This window comes from Ictalurus furcatus, chromosome 25 (genome assembly GCF_023375685.1).
Source record: "Ictalurus furcatus strain D&B chromosome 25, Billie_1.0, whole genome shotgun sequence".
Taxonomy (NCBI): domain Eukaryota; kingdom Metazoa; phylum Chordata; class Actinopteri; order Siluriformes; family Ictaluridae; genus Ictalurus; species Ictalurus furcatus.
In genome coordinates this window covers 15,849,076-15,870,831 of record NC_071279.1, presented here as the reverse complement: position 1 = coordinate 15,870,831, position 21,756 = coordinate 15,849,076, and the positions used below count along the sequence as shown (strand labels likewise).

Genomic DNA, 21,756 nt, shown 5'->3' with positions numbered 1-21,756 from the left:
GGTTCATGTGAATCCGTACAAGGAATCATGAGTTACATCTGTGCAGCAGCTTCCCCCACCAGCCTCTCTTGCATAAACTCATTTGTCGTGAAAAATTCCATTTGGTGGAAAACGTACTGAATTTTACAAACCTCTGACACTGGAGACTCCTTCCATAAATGTTAACTACACATCTCCTTACAGAAAATCTCCCCATATGAATGATTTATACATTTTTCTTTGTTAAAAAAAGAGTGTGCTTTGAATTAGTTCATAATTAGCCTTAGATTATGTGGAGAGTTCACCATACATTTCTCTGTAAATGAGTTATTATAGAAATGATAACGTATTAGTTCTAGCACATGAATATGAACCTGTAATTTGCCTTACAGACAGAACCATTGTCAGAGCTGCTAATATATATTTAGAAAAAAAATAACATTGATATCTTCTGACCAATCAGATATTTAGTTACCCTTTACAGCATGGCAACAATTCATTTATCTCCAATTTTTTTGAAAGGCAATAATACAAAACTGCTAGTTTCCTATGTAATTGGAAAGGGGGGGGGATGGGGGTTTGGGGGGCTTTGACTTAACATAACAAAAAAATGCCATGTCCGATGACCAACAAGTGCTGTTTTCTGCATTCGCATGGCATGTGGAAGGTGACCCTCGACGGGCTCTGAAAATTTGATACATTTTTGAATATTTAGGCAAAATTACTCAAAGAAAAAATATTTAAAGACCATCTCAGATAAGTAAAATTTCAATTGTTCACATTTAAACAAGTTCATATGTTTTGAGTATTCCGTAAAATGGTAAAAGTTCATTGTTCCCATATAGCAACAACATGCGACAATAGAACTGCGGTATGTGCATTCATGAACTGAAACAGGTCTGCATATAGCAAAAAAGACACTAGACTTCTCTAATACATTTTTTTTCACATTCAAAGTAAGAAAAACTGTTGCAAGTTCAGACATTTTGCATTTGCACCTTATGTTTCAAGAGAAATATATATATATATAAAGATACCTCACCCAAAACATGTTTGGATCTAATTTTTGTAGGTATTTTAAGCGAGTAAATCCAGCCACATACTTTTTACAACTGCAATTCCTTTTACATAAGATATAAATTATAATAATATAATTCTTACATGCTTACTAGGTGGCAAAAAGCTCTTCAACGTATAGTCTGGAAAATGCAGTAACTGGAACTGTAATCATTTTGAACTAATTCAAGTAATACAAAGCCATACAACATTTTTTTTTTTTTTTTTTTTTTTTTAAATATAAATGCGATAATTCATGCATTAGAGGATTAATATCACTACAGCTATGTCTCAAAGCCTCATTTTGGTGTGTTTCAGTATCATGCAGTCAGTGAAAGGAAGTTGAATGTATGAAATAACTGAATGTACTGCGCAGCAGAGGGACTTGTAAAAGCACAGCTGACAGATATATGGATGCATTATTAATACACTCTGCTCCCTAAAGCAGGCGAGGAATGTTTCAGGTCACAGGTCCGCTTCTAGCTGCCCTCCAGAATCTTCTACAGGAGTCGGAGAGTAGCGTTCGGTACACCACGCATGGCTGGAGGTGGAATGAAACAGCCTCACCTCAGTGCTATAGTTTAAAACCCTGCTATGATTGCTTTGCTTTAACACTGACCTCAGACCTCAGGGTCAGCTGAGCAGGCATGGAGCAAAATTGCCTTTGTGTGTGTGTAGGCAGTGTGTGTGATTGATGTTCCCATCTAAACTGAGTCTGTTTATCATTATCGTCATCATTCTCTATTAATACAGCAACTTCTCACAGCTATTATAAGCTCTGGGAAATGTGTTCGTCTTTAACCTACTGGGCTGTGTTCATGATGACACTAATTGAGGATTAGGAGATTTTCCTGATGAATCAGGCGCATCAGGAGACTTCCCACTGCTTCCATTAACGCTTAGAAGAAAAGACTATAGATTAGTCTCTTAACAAAGTGAGACGAAGAGACAACCTGCTGCCGTGTCGATTGAAGGATTGTGTGTGTGCTGGATATCAAATGAGCAGGAAAATCAAATTTCAGATAATATTTTAGATAATATAGGCCACAACAGCCTACAATTAGGGTTGCACGGTATACCGGTACTACGGTAGTATCGCGATACTTTATAAAGCTTCAAAATACCACCGATGCCACTGTATTTTTTAAACAGTAGTGTCATCAATATGGTAGTACCGTAAATAACGTTGCATTTACGGCAGTTAACGACACATCCTACAGTTCTGAGGTTAGTCCTAAGGTTAGTGGCGCTTCATTTAACCTAAATTCTTTATCATACTCTTTAAAGATTTCCTGTTTGCTACCAAGCGAGATAATGTTACGCTAACTGCTCTGTTTAAATACTACAATTAGCCGTGTTTGCTAGTAAGCAAGCTAACATTACGCTAACCGCTGTGTTTAAATACTAAAATTAGCCATGTTTGCTAGTAAGCTAGCTAACATTACGCTAACCGCTGTGTTTAAATACTACAATTAGCCGTGTTTGCTAGTAAGCAAGTTAACATTACGCTAACCGCTGTGTTTAAATACTAAAATTAGCCGTGTTTGCTAGTAAGCAAGTTAACATTACGCTAACCGCTTTGTTTAAATACTAAAATTAGCCGTGTTTGCTAGTAAGCAAGTTAACATTACGCTAACCGCTTTGTTTAAATACTAAAATTAGCCGTGTTTGCTAGTAAGCAAGTTAACATTACGCTAACCGCTTTGTTTAAATACTAAAATTAGCCGTGTTTGCTAGTAAGCAAGCTAACATTACTCTAACCGCTGTGTTTAAATAATAAAATTAGCCGTGTTTGATCGTAAGCTACAAAGGGTTAACACTGGAGACTCTTTCCAAGAAATGCTTAATGCCTCCTTATACAAAACTTTCTTTTGTATAAACAGTTATATGTTGTTTTTCCTGCATATTTCACTTTGGACTTTTTTTTTTTCCTGCAAGAGCTAAGTAAAATCTCTGCACATCCTCATTATACACAATCTCCTGTATTTGTAATGTGTAACTATTATAAGTTACAGAAACCTTTCGGTTTTCTTACAGCCATATTAAAATGTCAACAGTTAACTGAGGAATAAAACTCATGGAGGTAGGCTGTTATAAGCAAATAATTAACAATAGGGTGTCGGAGCAAATGTTCTGAAGAATTTGATTCCTGTTCTACTATAGCAATTGGCCAATGATTACAATTTTTATTTATTAAATGTTCATATTTTATCAGTTTATAGTTACATTTAACGTTGCGTTACATCTACGAAACAACTTAGTTCTTGTTATACACTTATGTTATAGCATAATAACAGCCATTCCCTCACCAGCCTGTCTTTTTTCTCTCTCTCTTTTGAGGCTAATAAAAAAAAAAATCTGAAAAGTTTTATCTCTGACAATTACCATGTGCAGACGCTGGAGTCTCCTTCCATAAATGTTAAATAACCATCTCCTCATATAAAACTGCATCATATCAATAAATCAACATGTTTTTCAATCTGTTTAAGTGGCGTATCCACCATTCAAGTCCCTGTGGCTGCGTCGTTACTTTCAGAAACGGTAACGTATTAGAACGAATGCATTGAAATAAACCTGTGATTTGACTTGCAGTCAACTTGAGTGTCAACAGTGCTGCTCTAGAAAATGAATCGACGTCTTCGGACCAATCAGAAACGAGAATTGAACAGTTTAAACTGTGATGAGATTGGCACCCTGTCCAGGGTGTACGCCGCCTTGTGCCCGATGCTCCCTGGGATAGGCTCCAGGTTTCCCCGTGACCCTGAGAAGGATAAAGCGGTTTAGAAGATGGATGGATGGATGGAACTGTGATGAGAAAATCCAGGTGTTCAAACGTGACTGCCGATGTACAGTCTGAACGTCATATCTCCAAAAACGGATTAATTAAACAAACCTCTCATGAGCAATCACATCAAACATTTTCCACGTTTTTGGATCTGCTGGATTAGCATGTAGTAAATACTTTTAAGTGCGAGTTCTTAGAATACACTTTGAGTCAGAGCTTCTGCCAGTTCCTGCCCTCCTTCACAAACCCCTACTGGTTAATCACAGTGGAAGTGGGTGGCTGGTTGGAATGTTTAGAAGTTTTTCAAACCCACATATGGTGGCTCAAGGGACCCACTTGAGCCACCATATGTGAGTGATGAACATCTCCTGTGAGCATATGGCCTCACTCATTAGGAATTTATAAGACGCTGAAATGAGCTCTGGCCACATTAGAACGAAGATGCAGGAGGTCTCATATAACGCTCGCTCACACTCAAGCGCTTCATGCATTAAGAATCTTTGCAAGTGTAACTTGCCTGTCTTGACCCACAGCATGCATGATGATAAAGCTGTGCATGTGCTCTGTAGGAAACCAATAAAATACACCAATAAACGTGCAGACATCTGCACTGGACATCACAAATTCAGTTCAGAGGAATGGAGAATCATTGGTGCTATGTAACCATCATAGTGTTAGACAGAGAAACTGCTATACATATGCCTCAATAGGAAGCAGTAACACTTGCTAAATATCAAGGGGTGACGGGTATAAATGGAATAGCAAGGCTAGGATAAGAAGACATCAATGTAAGCTTTCATCTTTGGCATCCGCTTTAGATTATTCGCTCTTAGCAAATGTCATAACATGGATTATTTTCCGACATTTGTGGAATCGAGCACAACAGCGCCACCACTGTTTTTAGGAAAAATACACCGAATGGGATGAAGAAACAAGGCTGATAGGCCTGGTTTCTAGCCCAGCCTATCAGTGACAGTCATGTCAGGTGATTACACAGAGTGAAACACCACCTAGATTTGATCTCCATTTGGGTCGATGTTTTTTTTTATCTCCCTTCGCTGATACATCCGTAATACATCATTGCGTGACGGAGATTGAGTTAGATATACATGAAATACCACAGTAATATCCTCATAGTTAGTTGGGGACAGTGGTGGCTTGGTGGTTAAGGATATGGGTTACTGCTCGGGAGGTCGGGGGTTCAAGCTACCACTGTTGGGCCCTTGAGCAAGGCCCTTAACCCTCTCTGCTCCAGGGGGCGCTGTATCATGTCTGACCCCAACTTCCTGACATGCTGGGGTATGCAAAGAAAAGAATTTCACTGTGCTGTAACGTATATGCCATATAACACCACCACTGCACCTAGATCAGGAGAAAACAACTTTTGTTATGTTCAGATCACGAGAAAACGAAGTCGTGCTCACGAGAAAACAACAAAGGAAAAAAAAAATCATAATGCATGGCTGCTTAGGGCTCCCATATAGTCGCTCACTCACAAAGCTAATTCCTTCAAAACCTCCATTTTTTTTTTTTGAAAAAAAAAAAAAAAACCCTGAAAAACTTCTTTCATCTTTGGAAGCTCTGCTATGAATGATAATAATAAAAAGCCAGCAACACTTTTTAAAAGCTGCCACTTCCCATAGGATTACACATGCTCTGACGCTTGAGAAAAAAATGGCCAAGTGTGAAAGCAGCCTAAGAATATTAACCAAAAAAAAATAAAATAATAAAAAGTGAGACAACATGGTAGCCACTACAGAAATAGAAATCCTGTAAGTGTGCAAAAACAACAACAACAACAACAACAACATATAATACATTTTGCTTTACGGTTGCAGCATAAGGTAAATAAACGTTAAAGGTAACAATAAGGTATATTAACTAATGGTGGATGCCTTCAGTATCCGAAAGACATGATTGATGCCCAGACTCTTGAGAATTCCTGCTACAAGCATGTGCTCTCTCACTTCTGCACTTCAGCGACTGTATACTCGATACATTTCTGGTTATGGATGCACCATAACGTAGAACAATACTTCAGCATTTATGTAGAGAACTACATTTTGGCACTGGTGCGATATTTAAGACTTGCACTATATGAGTCTTCTGCTATAAAGCTTGATGAGATTAGAGAGTACAGAGTGAGGAATCTGAGACACTCCTCAATATAGAACTGCTTTGTCTACAGGACACATTAGCGCTGCACTTACTTCACATAATCCGCTAGCTAGCGTATGCTTGATACCTGGCAGAAAAACAACAATCTCTTATTTCAGTTTGCACCCGTAGCATTTCCTTGAATACCTCAGGGCTATTCTTGGATGTTCGACTGTGTGTGTGTGTGTGTGTGTGTGTGTGTGTGTGTGGCTCCTCTGGCTGTAGTACTATAGATGATATTTGCCCTGCAGTTCGCAAGAGATGCTGTTATTCAATTCCATTATCGCTGTTTAGTGCTTTAAGCAATAGAGGATAGTACGGTTATACAGGTGTAGAAGAGTAAAGACAGGCTTTATGAGTACAGCAGAAGTTTTACAGCTATATGTTCAAACCTTTGTGAACAAACCAGCTATGTGTGGATCGTCCTAAATTTCAGGATAAATCCAGAACATCCTGTTCCGGATTGTGTCCCTCTTTTACTGTTTTAATAACCTCCACTCTTCCAGGAAGGCTTTCCACTAGATTCTGGAGCGTGGCTGTGGGGATTTGTGATCATTCATCCACAGGAGCATTAGTGAGGTCAGGAACAGGCCTGGGGCGCAGTCGGCGTTCAAGTTCATCCCAAAGGTGTTCAACAGGGTTGTCAATGTGCACAGGTGGACTGTCATGCTGGATAATAATGCTACAGAGTACAAACACATCCAATACAATTGTGCGCTTCCAACTATGCGACAAGCATTGGGGAACGAACACATACGGATGGGAGAGTCGGGTGTCCACAAACTTTTGGCCATATAGTATAGATATAGATCTATAGTATAGAGTTAATGCTGATTGAAGAAAAATATATGACTTCGGATGTGCAGGCGGATCCTGGATATTTAAAAGGCTTTTAAAATTAAAATAATACAGCTTGACATTGTCCAAATGTACAACGTTTAACACACACAATTCACCTCAGCATTTAATAACCAAGACCATCCATCCATCCATGCATCTTCTACCGCTTACTCCTTCTTCAGGGTCGTGGGGGAAGCTGGAGCCTATCCTAGGGAGCATCGGGCACAAGGCGGGGTACACCCTGGACAGGGTGCCAGTCCATCGCAGGGCACAATCACATACACACTCACACACCCATTCATACACTACGGACACTTTAGAATAACCAAGACCTTCACAGGCAAATTTGGGCTTGTTAAGCAGGAAAAAAAAAAAAAAAAAAATCTCAGTTCCCTTTACTACCAGGTCTGTATGTACTCCAAGTATATATAAAATACACAAACACTCCTATACGAGTTGTCTATACAGCTCTGGCTAGGCTTATCACAATACACATAATACACCTACCTATTTGTCCTTCACTTCATCAACTCGCCGCAGCTCCCATCTGCGTGTATAGTAACAGCGACATAAAGCCATGAAACATTCTTCATACCAACCATAGCACGGCTGAAATGAAATCCTCCAAATGGAACATGTTTCTCATCTCCAGCAGTCACCATACTGCATACTGATCTTCAGCGATGAAGCTTGGCCAACAACCATTCGTTGGCAGTCTTTCCACTGCACATCATCCATTTGCTTACTTTTGGTTGTAAACCACAGATGGGCTGTTTGCATATTGGAATATCATTGGTGTCATGCTTGTCAAAACAGCTGGTGTGCCCCATGGCACCCTCCCTTTAAGTTCAGGCCCCTGGCACAATGTTATGCCCAGAATGTTATGTTAAGATGCACGGTGTTCTTTTGCACTGGGAATACTGTTAACCAGTTGCAAAAAAAAAAGAAGAGGTTTTCTGCCTACAGCACACTTTGATTACCACAATTTTAAGAAAGCATAAATATATATTTCAGCAAAACAACGTGAAAATGTTTTTACTTTTGTAGTAGACGAGTGCCTCCAGAAAGTATTCACCTTCCCCATGATTAATTCTCTTCTTTTTTTCTTCTTTTTTTTCCCAATTTAAGCACATGGGAATGATGGGATTTTTTCTGTTCCTTTTGTCGTGACTCTCTACAGAAATATTATTAAATTGACTATTTAGATATCCTCAGAATTATTTGAAAAACAAAAAATCTAAAATGATCCTTTTGTATCAATTACAGATTTGAGTTGTGTCGTACTGTATGAGTCTCTATGGGCGTTCCAATACTTTCCGCAATGCAAACGTTCTCCAATTCTGCCACATTCGATAGAAAATCATGGCGACCAGCAATCTGCAGGTCATTCCACAGATATTCAATTGGATTTAAATCTCAGCTTTGACTTGGCATTTCCAATACGCAAACCTTCTTCTTTTTTCTCCAAACCATTCCTGTCCTTTGGTCCTGTTGGAACATATATTTTCACCCTAAACGCTGATGTCGGGCTTACAGGAACAGGTTCTTCTCAACAATTTGCTCATATTTGACTCCATCCATGTTGTCTGTGATGGCAAGAAACTTTCCATTCCCCTGCCGAAAAGCAAGACTAGAGCATGATGCTACCACCAGCGTGCTTGATCGGAGAAATGGTTTTTACCATTGGTGTTGGGCCGTATTTGGTTTGCGCCAAATATTATGCTGTGGCTTGAGACGAAATGATTCAACTTTAGTCTCGCTGAACCACAAGATCTTCTTATAAAAGCTCTCAGAATTTCTCAGAAGTGGCGTCCTATTTCAGCCAGTGAGCTCTGTAACCCCTTCACTGTCGTAGTTGGCTGTTGGACACTTGGCTTAATAAACGTATCCATCTTTTTTCCCTCCTAACAACTTCATCTCAAAGCTTCACGGCCAGTTCCTTGTTCCTCATCACAGCAGGACCGATCCGATCAAAGATATTTATCGTTCAAGCATAAAACTGGACACTAGTTGGATTTCAAATGAATCCGAGTTGAAGATATTCAGTGTGAGTGCTCAAGAGAATGAAATACGAGTCCTAATTTAGATTGCTAAAAGAAAGGGGTGTGAATACTTATCAATTATGCTGCTTTTAGACTACTTATTATTTAAATAATTCTGCAGACACCTGAATTCTTTATTTCATTGTATTTCTGCAGAGAGTCACTTCAAAGTGAACAAAATAAATAAATAAATAAATAAATAAATCCCATTCTAATATACTTCAATTTGACGTTGCAATACAGCAAAAAGAGAAATAATTGCTGGGGGTGAATACTTCCTGGAGGACGTACTGTAGGTTTTAATCTTGCCAAGGCTGTATTCCTGCAGAGATCAGGTTGGGTAAGAAATCAGCCTGTCTAAAGATGTCTAAAGTGTGATTTCTTCACCAGTTCAGTTTGTAATCACATAGCGGCTGTCAAAATGTCTGCGATGTTTCTTGTGATTTTCTCCGTTTTCACGTTCACTTTTACAACCAGAATTTTAAATACTAGAACTTTCCTTCTGGTTGAGATATGTGCAAACAAGAAACATATCTAAGTTCAGGAAAGTCTGTAGTTGCCAGAACTATATATATAATATATATATATATATATATATATATATATATATAGTAGAAAATGTCAAAATTTCAGCATGTGAAGGGTTTTCCTAGGCCACATATGTGTCATGGTTAATGAGTTGGGGAGAAATGTTGAGTGCTGTTCTTTTGAATAATGTTCTCTCTAACGTCAGTCTCTCTGCCCATTTCCCAGCATCCTCAGTTCCAGAAAGAATGGAGTTTTCTCCCCTCTGCTGGAAAAGATCTTTCATCCTCGATCTGGTTTCATGGCATGACCTTCCCTTATGGGCTCTTTCTTTTTCCAGGACATTATTATCATAATTTCGATTCTGTATAATGTCTGTTCTGTATATCATATCATATCATCTCAGAGCCCAGGCAAAAACTTCCATAGCATTTAACATTCCTTAAAAACGTAGCGTTAAATTATGACGTATCATTTGTAATAGTTGAGGTAGTACCACAATTTTGGGGAGGTAATAGTAACTCCGCTTCAGATCAGGCTGCATCACACCACCACGTCTTTGATTACTGTCCAATAAAGGCATGCCCCAAAGTTTTTATTAATTTCTTAATCACATAAGTGTGTGGAGGTGGATCACTGATGGGAATAAATCACACATCATAGTCAGTGGTTAAAGCGTTGGGTTAAAGCGTTGGATCCAAAGGTCGTGAGTTCAAATCCCAGCACTGCCAAGCCGCCACTGCTTCGCCCAGAATAAATTAGATAAATGTAAGTCGATTTGGATAAGGGCATCTGCCAAATATAATACTCATGGGGGCGCACGGTGGCTTAGTGGTTCGCCTCACACCTCCAGGGTCGGGTGTTCGATTCCCACCGTGGCCCTGTGTGTGCGGAGTTTGCATGTTTTCCCCGTGCTGCGGGGGTTTCCTCCGGGTACTCCGGTTTCCTCCCCCAGTCCAAAGACATGCATGGTAGGCTGACTGGCATGTCCAAAGTGTCCATAGTGTATGAATGGGTGTGTGAGTGTGTATGTGATTGTGCCCTGCGATGGATTGGCACCCTGTCCAGGGTGTACCCCGCCTTGTGCCCGATGCTCCCTGGGATAGGCTCCAGGTTTCCCCGTGACCCTGAAAAGGATAAAGCGGTATAGAAGATGGATGGATAGATGGATAATACTCATGGCTGAAAGTAGAAGATGAAAAAACGAGACACTGGGATTCTTGTGATTTCATAAGAATTAAGTCGGTAATATATAATATAATATAATATTCAAGATGGCTTGTAGAAATTGTTATAAGAAATGACAGAAAGACATGATATGTTCATCGGGCAGTTGTAATATCAGGGTTTGCTGCATAAAAGCAGCATGTGGCAATACTTTAGCACTTTCGCAAAAGGAAAACAAATCTCTTGATCCTCCCAGAGTCTCAACCGGAGATACACGAATGGAGAGATCCAAATTAGCGTGTAATCATCTTGATTATCACTAATTAGCCGTTGTAATTATCTTCTGGCATTGAGCTCTATTAGATGGCCCATCAAACGATAAAGGAAAAACTTATGAAGCCCATTTTCTGAGCAAAAAAAACCCAAAAAAAACAAACAAAACAAAATACTCCATGATGCTGTTAGTCCATAATCAGATGTAAACAACATTAGCGTGAACAAAGTGAAGCAATGGACTGGCTTCAACTGGTCCAAAACCACAATAATACTGTTCTATTAAAATACACCACTTTAACCTCTAAGTGTACATATGCAAATTAGTGGTTCATAGCTCAGAAGTGGCTGTTACTCCAATGTAAACACTGTAAAAAAAAATTCAATAATAATAATAAAAAAGCAGGTTCATTAAAGATAGAAGAGCCTTCAAGGAGGTTCTCGGTTCTATATTCAAACAGTGATAGAAATAGGGAGCTTATTTCCAGAGGTGTTGAGAGCACTCATCAGCTAGATTGACTTTGGAAATGAAGGATAACAATCCGCTGCTGACCCTCTTCACATGTGCTTGGTGGCATGCTGATGTGGGATTAGAACGGCTCGACTGGCAGGTTTCATCATTTCCATTTTAGAGGAAGTGCGTGTTGGATATGCAAAGTGGTTAGACGCAGTTACGAGGTCAAAAGGGTGGGAGTACAAGTTATTCGAAAACATTTACACCACATTCAGAAATACTGATATAATATAATAGTTTCTTCCCATTGATATAGATGGCATTTCTTTCGTCTCCTTCATTTTGGGGGGAAAACTTTTACACTTGACAGTTTATTAGGTACGCTTACTTATGTGTAATTACAGTGTGTGATCCAACTGTAAATCTTATAGAGAAGTGCAGCATGTGATACGATTAATCTATAATAGTACAGTGACTTCTATCAAAATAAAATTCGATAAGATGAAATTAAGAATTAATTAACCATCCTCTTGGTTTGTGTGAATGGCATACAGAGCTTTCTGACTGAGTATTAATTGCTGATTGCATAGAAACCCACAGCTTGTTATTTAGCTAGATAGATTAAACTAACTAAACCCTCAATAATAATAATAATAATAACAATAATAATAATAATAATAATAATAATAATAATAATAATAATGACAAATCTTGGCCAGAAAAGAATTTTTGTTTGACATGGTCAAGGTTTATTCTATATTTCGTCAGCACATGGGCAATACTTCAGTCTGTACTACACATCCAAACTTCATGAAAGTTCCACAGAGCATCGGAATGAAAATCTCATTGGGATAGTGAACTTTATGTGATCATACATTACATTGCAGTAATGCATGGCTATAATATCTACAGATGTGTGCACATTGTATTTACTAAACCGGTGCAAGAAAGCACGGAAATGAAGTACACACAGGGTCGAGTTGCTTTTGGTGTAAATTGGTTTTATGCTCAGGAAATTATTATGTGAAAGTCAATACATGAACCTGACTAAACAAAGGAAACCCCAAAGTAGCAGTCTAGGTTAGATTTAGCACCCAAAATGAGATGCACAGTTTTGACTAGATCACCTGACTGTAATACGCTGCAGTGCACCGCACAAGCCCAGTCCTCTTGTCGGACACGGCGAGTGCAGAGTGCCTGGTTCATAAAAGCATTGTTAAATGTGCTTTAGGTGGCCATATCCCCTAGAGAGAGACGGTACTTAGTGTCTGGGTTTCACTGAGATGAAACAGAGGAAATATATGTCAAAAGCATCCTTGAGCTCTGGAAAGGCGCAATATAAATAAAACATATTATTATTATTATTATTATTATTATTATTATTATTATTATTATTATTATTATGTCAACGCTATTTGAATATTGAGAAGAAAAAAACAAAACACGCGAGTTCAGTACATGTACAGGCCATGTTCGAAAATTCCAAACTGCACACAAAACCACCCACACATACAGAGAGACACAAACATATGCAAAAAAATAAAAACCCCCAAAACCCACTTTGCATTGCCGTAGTGCAATTAAAATTTTCCCTCTGTGTCTCTAGAGTGTAACATTAATTCCACCCATCGAACATTTCACACTTTTTTTCAAGCTTCTTTTAACACTATGTGCTCTTTAGCAAGCTGTTCCTCATGTCTATGAGCACCATGGACCTGTATCTGCGCTCTAGGCTCTCCATGTACTCCAGGTAATCACCCACTCTGAAGCCCTCGATGGGATCCTCCTGCACAGGGAACAAAGGCAGACCTGCTGTCAGTATTTGTAGATGATAACACCGGGTGTATTGGATAGTATTTGTGAGAATAGCATTGTTAGCCTTATAGCTAGTATAAAGGAAGCTTGAAGTAAGCTTTACTCTGTTAAAACAGCCTAAACGATACATTTCTTGTCAATTAATCGTGCATAAATTGTGCACAATATTCTAATCGCAAACACTGGTACACGTCAAGCAACCAGGAAGGTTTTAATTAAACACACAACAGTTGGAGATTGTGAGGGTTTTCCCTGAAATAGTAACAATTTCCAAATGTTCACAATATAAAACTAAAGCTTAATGCACAGTAGTAATTCATACACATACTGCTGTGCATAAGTTAATTAGTCGACATTTAAGAACATTAAATCTATGTGCTGATCTGACAGGAATGAAATGAAAGCCTTCAAATCGCTCGCCGAATTCTAAAACAACACTACAGAGTGTAAAAAATGTAAGAAAGAAAGAAGAAAAGAAAAGAAAAAAAAGGACAGATAATCCCTTATGGCTTTGATATGTAGAATAAAATATAGTTCCAGGGTAAGCGATTTTTCTTGGCCACAGCTGCAGACTGCGTTTTGCTTGGCAATGACATGCAAATTAGACTAATTACAGCATGAGTCAGCGAAATGCGAGCGAGTAATGAATTTCAACTAGCTCAAAGCAAGTGATAAAGATTTTGTTGACCATGCCTAAAATGAAATCATTTACGTTATAATAAAATGGTTGATTTCTTTTGAAACACAGCAAGCAAGCAACGATTCAACTCAATTAAGGCACCATACAGGATTGATAAAGATTTGATTTTGCGTATGGACAGACTTGATTATATCAATGTCAATAATGTGAAAAGCACTAACCGTAATTGTAAATGTCTTTTCTTTCTGTTAGACCTGTTTATTAACTTCGAATGTTGCTGAAAGTACTAATGGTACTACATACGGTAAATATATTTCTACCACGGTACTGTCAGAAGATGTGGGTTCACTTTTTCTAGCAGCAGCTCTGACAGCAGTTCTGGCTGTAATTCAAAACACAAGATGATATTAATGCACTTGTTCAAATAGTAACGGCTAGAGTTAGGCATAGTCTACAGTTACGACAAACAATGAATGGATCGTAAAATTTTAACAAAGATAAAATGTTCAGCCGCTGATACGGTAAAAAATTTCTTTACGCTTTCCTTAATTTAACATCTATTTAAGAATTATGGAAGGAGTCTCCGGTGTCAGCACTCTGTAACAGTCAGTACAGGGAAAGTCTTCAGGACTGAGGACTTTTTGGTTTCTTGTTAATGGTAAAAATGTATTAATTTTTTTTGTAATTTCAAGAGTAGCAGGTAAGCGGTCGACAGTTTATAGCAGCGAGCGATAATAGGAACTTAAACTGTTTTGTAATGTTAAATACAACTATAAATGGATAAAAAAAAAAGTATGTCATTCGTTAATTCATGTAAAAATACTGCTGAGTTCTATTATGTTCCTATAACAGCATGTCCCCAAGTGTTTTATTCATTAATTATAAGAGCCGGTAATACCAAACTCTTTAAAACTGGCTGTGTTCTACTTTCCGTTTCACCAATAAATAATTCAGAGCTATGACTTGAATACTCGTCAGCTGCAATTCAGCCGAGCTTATGAGAAATTACTCTGGATATAACCCGTACACTGCAAATTATATCTTAGCAAGCGAAAATATCTTGAATATAGTCAAATGTTTAAAAGATTACAACAAAACAAATATAAAATGACTAAAACCTGTTTCTAGACATTTGTGCTAATTCCAAGCTTGAAATAATCTTAATCTATTAAAATTAACAAAAATTATCTTCTAAGCATTTATTTCTAGAAAGAAGCAAAATAAAGAAAAAAAAATATAGTTTGAAATGAGTAAAAATGTCTAGAAATAGGTTTAATAATCTAATAATTGCTTAATTGTAATTTTATAATAGGACATACTAGATAAATCTGACTATATTCAAGATATTTTTACCTGCTAAGAGTTCATTTTTTGCAGTGTATAGAACCGTAATGACAATCCAATGCACATATAAAACCAGCAGTGGCTGTGTCTAAAATCATGCACACAGTTGCTCTATGGTTAATAATGTCAGTTTAGCTTAAACAAAAAACAAAAAACAAAAAAAACACATCTGTAATATTTCACGTTGTTGTTCCACACCTGTCCACTAGGCAGCGCAGTCCATTGTCATAGTCACTAATCAGGTTTACCTGTAGCTCATTATCTCTCCAGTCATCAATCATTTGTATTTCTGACCTTCACTATTGAACATTCTGACACTGGTTTCAGATTTCACTTTGGACTTTCTTTGCTAAAAGCTCTGCACATGGATCCTTACTTATACTGAGTCTGTCCCGTTATACAGCATCACGCACATCTGTAATACGCAAGTATTATACAGTAACTCTTCATCGTTTCCTTACAGCTGTGTTTAAATGTCGAACGTGAGTCACCATACAAGTCCTTGTGCATGTCGTTACTATAGAAACACGAACAGATTTGAACAAGCGCATGAAATTACAGAAAAAATGATTTGACACCTTCTGACCAATCCAGATTTGAGAAATTCAAAATCTCTGATGTATGCATATCGATTAAACAACCGAAAGTACTAGAGTACAGTGAGGTAAAATGCGATTTTACTAAACTGACTAATCTGAGACTCTGTTGCTGAGTGTAATCATTAAAAAAAAATAAAATAAATAAAAATAGGGAGCATCAAGTCTTCTCTTCTAATAATTACTGCTTCAAAACAACATCACAAAACCACAAAAGCCTTCAAAGAGAAGGTTATTAGTGCTGAAAGTAAAATGTACAGATGTTTTTTCCTTTTGATTAATAATCTCCAGAGAAAATGGCCTGCAGAGCTCAGAGAAAGAGTACATATTGCATTTAAATCGAAATTAAGCATCTCAGCCCTAATGACTAAGCGAAGACATTAAAGGCATTATTAATAATTTAAAAAAAAAAAACAAGTCTCAAAATAATAGTGCTCTGAAGTCCTCACATATACCGTGCCAGGGTTTTCAAAATCATGAACGCGTTACAAAGGGATAGGGAATTGCTTTTGAATTTACAAGAACAAAGTATGGGCTTCATTTGAGTTATCCAGACAGGAGAAATTCAAAAATGTCATTTCTATTCCGCACTTTAACTCAGAGAACACACATACATATATTATATATATATATATTTCTGAATTCGTCCTTTCAGACATTTTTGTTTCTGGGTAAATGCTAATATGCATGAATATGTGACTTGTGTAAAATGACATGGTTTTAGTAGCGATGGCTTCGTGATTAGGGTGTCTGTGGTCAGAGAATGAGAGAATGCAGCACCTTTAATGGTATCCTGTGAACAAATCATAATCCGCGTCTGTGACTCGAGTTCAAAAGTTAATATTAATTAAGTGAATATTTATGTATGGGATGTTCTTCGTATTCAGAGTCGGGTTCCGCATGTATGCAAGTGGGTTTTCTGGGCTCCGCTTTCAGATTATTCAAATCACCTGTGTGTAGTTCATGCCTCTGAGATTTTCTTGAGTACAAGGATCTAGATGTAAAGAAGGTATAGAAAATACGGACTAAAAAAAAACCCTCACTGATCCCCCCCCCCCTTGCTGTTAAATGTAATGTAATTTAACATAAAAGCAACAGACATTATTTAAAACCAATTAAAAAAAAAAAAAAGACTAATTCAATCATATGATGAATACTGAAATATATATATAATAGGAGTCTAGTATATTGCCAGTATATTGCTGCATCAATATTGCTAGTTGTAATTACATTAACTACATCAATTACGACAAATTTGGTTGGATTTAACAAAATGGCTTCCACCATCATTATACAGAAGCTATTAAAGTAGTGCATTATCTAGTGCACTAGCTTGTTATTGAAACTGTTACTGCATGCCAAAAAATAGGATGGAAAATGTTTAATGCTGCTTTGATGGTTGAATCTGACGTTTTCATTTGAAACTTTCTCAGTAAGATCATGGCGTGATGGTCATGAGCGTAAAAAAAAAAATAATAAAAAAAAAATAAAGTGCACACGGCTGAAACGGAAGTGGGAGCCTCGCCTTGAGGAAGAGCTGCAGGTCCTGGGTCTGGGTGTGCTGCAGGATATCCTGCTGTAGGTGCTTCAGCACGGCGACGCACATGTACACCTGGTAGTCGACGCCCATGATGATGCACGTGGTCACGTAGTGGCAGATCTCAGGCCAGTCCAAGTAGTTCCAGAAACATTGAGTCAGCCACTGCATACACATCTTCATACGAGAGAGAGAGAGAGAGAGAGAGAGAGAGAGAGAGGTCAATAGAGCACAAAATGTCAACGGCATGAACTTTTAAATCTGATCAATTCTGAATGACTACCAGATGCTAGTTCAAAGATTGTTCTGAACTTTAGCATGGGGCATGATGGCATTGCTGTAATTAGGAGCAAAACAATTCACAACACTGGGGAAATATAACATTATACCACAACACTTCTGAATTCTTTGATTTCGATAGTAACGACGTACACAGGGACTCGTACAGTGAATGTTCCACATAAAGAGGTTTTTAGAAATTGTTCAGAAGCTGAAGTTTTCTGTAAGGACACATCTGTTTAGCAATTTTGGACGGAGTCTCTGGTGTCAGAGGACGGGGGTTCGAATCCCGCCTCTGCCCTGTATGCGCAGACTTTCCATATTTCCTCCGGGTTCTCCGGTTTCCACCTTCACTCCACAAACATGCACTGTAGGCTGACTGGCATTTCCAAATTGTTGGTAGTGTGTCAGATTGTGCCCTGCAATAGGTTGGCACCCCGTCCTAGGTGCCCCCTGCCTTGTGCCCCGAGTCTCCTGGGATAGGCTCTAGACTCTCCTGTGAAGGATAAGCGGTGTGGAAAATGGATGGATGAATGGATGGATGGCGATCGTTTGGCAAATTGCTGTGGTTTAAGAGGACTAAAACACTTTGGCACATGCTATTAGAAGAAATTATCAGTAAGAGTGAATCCACTTCATCACATCTCCCTGTTATAGATAATTTTCCTATAACAGCACATTCTGAAGTGTTTTATACCTTAACGAAGGACATCGTTCTAAACATTCACTTTCAGCCTCTGATTCTGAAGCTGAACCGAAAGCAAGGTCATATCAAATGAAGTATTCCCGTCCCATCCATATACACGGTAAATATTGCAACAATACCTTTAAGCATAACTACAGAGTACACACAACAGAATAACTGGATGGCATTAATGTAGTCTGAAATCGAAATTTAATCCGTCTCTTGGAGTGATGTATATCAGACATCGTGTGTCTGTGTGTGTGTGTTTTTTTTTTTTTACCTTCTCCACAGTGTACATCCCTCTCTGGCTGTTTATCAGCTTTGTCTGGAATCTCAAGCAGACACGAGCGCGCACAGCTGCCCTTCTCTGATAGAGGTGATACTCAATTTCAAGTCACTTTCTTTCCCTAGATTCGCTCACTTATATGCAACTTTTTCTTCTGATTCACAGCTCGCTTGCTTGCTGCTAGAAAGCATTTCACTCTGCCCAGGGCATTTTAATATTTACAGCCAGGCTTCCAAATATTAAAATGCACATCATATGTAACACACGGTAACTTCAAGGTATTTCATTCGGCATGTAATTCGCTGCAGTGGCTGAAGTCCTGTGTGTAAAGCGCATGGACGTGCACTGACTGAAGCGCACTCAGACTCCAGACTGCAGAGGCATAAAGCACAAAATTTCCTCTCTGATGGCACACATCACGTCAGCCTTTTAAAAGACACCTGAGATGAATAGGAGAAAAATCAATGGCAAACTTTTGGTTTGAACTGAAAACTTCATGCCGTGGAATGACTCGAGGGAGTTTAGAAGTTTTAAGGGTCAAGTCAAGGTTCAAGGTTGATCAATGAACATGAACGGAATTCGATGACGCCGTCAGAGCCGGTTCTCCGCTACAGCCGATAATGACACCGTGGACTGCATTGTTAATTATTATTTAGTTAATCTTCTTCTTGGCCTAATACATTTATTATCCCCGTGACAGACGAGAGCGCTTCAGGAATTCAATTGCTCATTAAAATGTTGATATATAATTATAAACGGATAAAAAAAGTCCATTCATAAAAATACACTATCCTACCAAACGTTTGTGGACACCTATCCATCACACCTATTCATATGTGCTTGTTGGACATCCCATTCCAAATGTAGTCCTCCTCCACTCTTCTGGGAAGGCTTTCCACTAGATTTTGGAGCGTGGCTATGGGGATTTGTGTTCATTCAGCTACAAGAGCACTAGCGAGGTCAGGTACTGATGTAGTTCATCCCGAAGGTGTTCAGTAGGGTTGAGGTCAGAGCTCTGTGCAGGCCACTTGAGTTCTCAGTTTCATGGAGCCCACTTTATGCACAGCGCCACTGTCGTGTTGGAAAAGGTCCGGGCCTCTTAGTTCCATTAAAGTTAAATTGTAATGCTACGGCGTACAAATACATTTTATACAATTGTCCACATATGTGTGATGGTCAGGTGTCCACATACTTTTGGCCATATAAAATAAATGCCAGGGACGTCACTGAAGATGCTAAAGATGGATTTCTGCTATGGTGACAATTTTCATTTAGCTACGCTTTATTTAAAGGTGGTATCAGCAAATTTTTAAGTGTGAAAACTTTTTTTTCATCAACATCCAACCAATCAGAACATGAAGGTATCTCTACATACATGACAATTCAGATTTCTGCATCTAGCTTAGGTGTGTGTTTTTGGGGTGTGGCTTCGTGTTTTAGAGAGCACTAAGTGAAGGGACTGTATTCATTCTGAATGACTTCTGCTAAAATCACTGACTGCACCTTTAATCTTATTAGATGCTGTTATTTCTCGTTTACCAAAAATGTCTTGAAAGCAGTTTCTTATTGATAATAAGCAGAGAGTTTCTCACTAGGGCTTTCATGCTTAATAATAAGTAAATTAAATTAATTTGTCTGTTTAATTCCAGCATAAGGATGATGGGATGAAAAAATAAATATATGGTTCCTTAAAGCAGGCATGCCAGGTTACATGCATAGAAACCCATTTTTGTCCAAAACTGGATAATAATAATAATAATAATAATAATAATAATAATAATAATAATAATAATAATAATCAGTTCAATTATCTATTCGTTGGTTAGATTTCCACATTTTAGATAATTTCAAATTAAGTCAAAATTGGTATTCTCCCGCATGGCTACGTAATACTCTCACCGCCACGAGGAAGGGGTTCTGAGGGCCGTGAACAAAGGAGCCACGGCCCTTTACCATCCTGCAGTGCAGTGGCTGGAAGTCTACGCTCCAGGAAACCAAACATGACAAACTTCCAATGTGCAAATTGTCAGTGAGAAAACCTATACAGCTGAAAACAAGGTCTGTTCCAACGTGTGGCTTTTTATTTAGACTGTTGCTAAGGCACCGGTAAGTCTGTTCAGATTGTGGCGCATTTCGAATCAGATCACGACTCTCAAGACAGATCTAAAATATCGGGTGCGCAAAATCTTTTTGCTGGCCATGTATAAACAAAGAGCATTTATTTACAGAACACAGAATGCATACATGAGAGAACAACCGAAGTGTCCAGGTAATGTGCATTAACCCTGAGAGCCACTGCAAGGGGCTGCAGAGGTCAGAGTGCGAGGTGTGAGGTTTACTCTACCTGTGAGGGAGTGAAGCCGGACATCCTGAATGCAGAGAAGACCAGAGGCACTTCGGCTTTTAGCAGCATCTCCACGTAGTGAGCAGTGCAGGAGTAGAGAGGGGGGACACCCGACTGAGCCATGTCTGTTGGCATGTGCACCTGAGGAAAATGTGATTTTATTAATACAGCTGTGAGAGTATCCGTGTGGATACTGATGTGCAACACAACATAAACCCAGAATGCTGTGTAGGTCCAAGTATACTACCAAGAACTGTTTATGATGCATTATGTACGTGTCAACACACCGGAGCTTTCATTTACCCGATGAGCTAGCAAATCTATCTATCTATCTATATCTATATACATACACACACACACAAACATTTATAATTTGAGTGATTTGAGTTAAAGAAGTAAGAAGTTAATGTGAAAATGAGTTACTGATGCTTGTGTAAGATGTAATAAGCAGAGCATTACTCCTGTGGCTGTATGAGAAGAACCATTTTTTCATGCAGTGCTCGGAGGGAAGCCTACGCATTTCATTAATATTGCCTCTACGCTCACACTGCTGACAGTGACGCCAGGGTGTGGGGGGACACGCACCATGCTGTGTGGAGGATCGTGTTCCTATTTAGAGATTCGCATCATGGTGTGAACCTTGTGCCTTCTCTCCTCGTTCTCTCTCTCTCTCGCTCTCTCTCAGTCCTTTACACTTTCGGATTTGCATGCACTCTCGCGCTGGTGGCACAGCAGTGTAGGGTTACAATCAGGTAGACAAACTTCGCTTAATGGGGCATTACTGTTTAACACACACGCCGAGATGCTATTAGCCGAGTCGAGCATGGAGAACTATCTTTCAAATTTGTGGGAAAAGTGACTGGGTGCGTGTGAGTGGTCTCATCATGTTCTACGTACACAACATGATGGCATTTACAAGGAGAAAGTGACTGTGAGAGGAGATTGAAGTGAA

At 38.7% G+C, this 21,756-nt stretch overlaps 1 protein-coding gene across 5 annotated transcripts in view; it reads right to left on the bottom strand.

Moving 5' to 3' along the window:
* Positions 1–11,976: 11,976 nt before the first annotated feature.
* The window catches only part of tbc1d32 (TBC1 domain family, member 32), a 51,602-nt gene continuing 41,822 nt past the window's right edge, over positions 11,977–21,756 (bottom strand). The window contains exons 32-35 of one of the 5 annotated variants that reach the window (XM_053613916.1): positions 20,805–20,945; positions 17,199–17,387; positions 14,037–14,115; positions 12,940–13,064 (exon numbers count right to left, since the gene is read on the bottom strand). In XM_053613916.1, the coding sequence (XP_053469891.1) occupies positions 14,050–14,115; positions 17,199–17,387; positions 20,805–20,945 (396 nt within the window). In that variant the 3' untranslated portion in view covers positions 12,940–13,064; positions 14,037–14,049. Of the gene's footprint in view, positions 13,065–13,954; positions 14,116–17,198; positions 17,388–18,454; positions 18,901–20,804; positions 20,946–21,756 lie in introns of those variants that run through there. The other 4 variants (XR_008384646.1, XR_008384647.1, XM_053613915.1 and 1 more) reach the window with 4 other exon arrangements.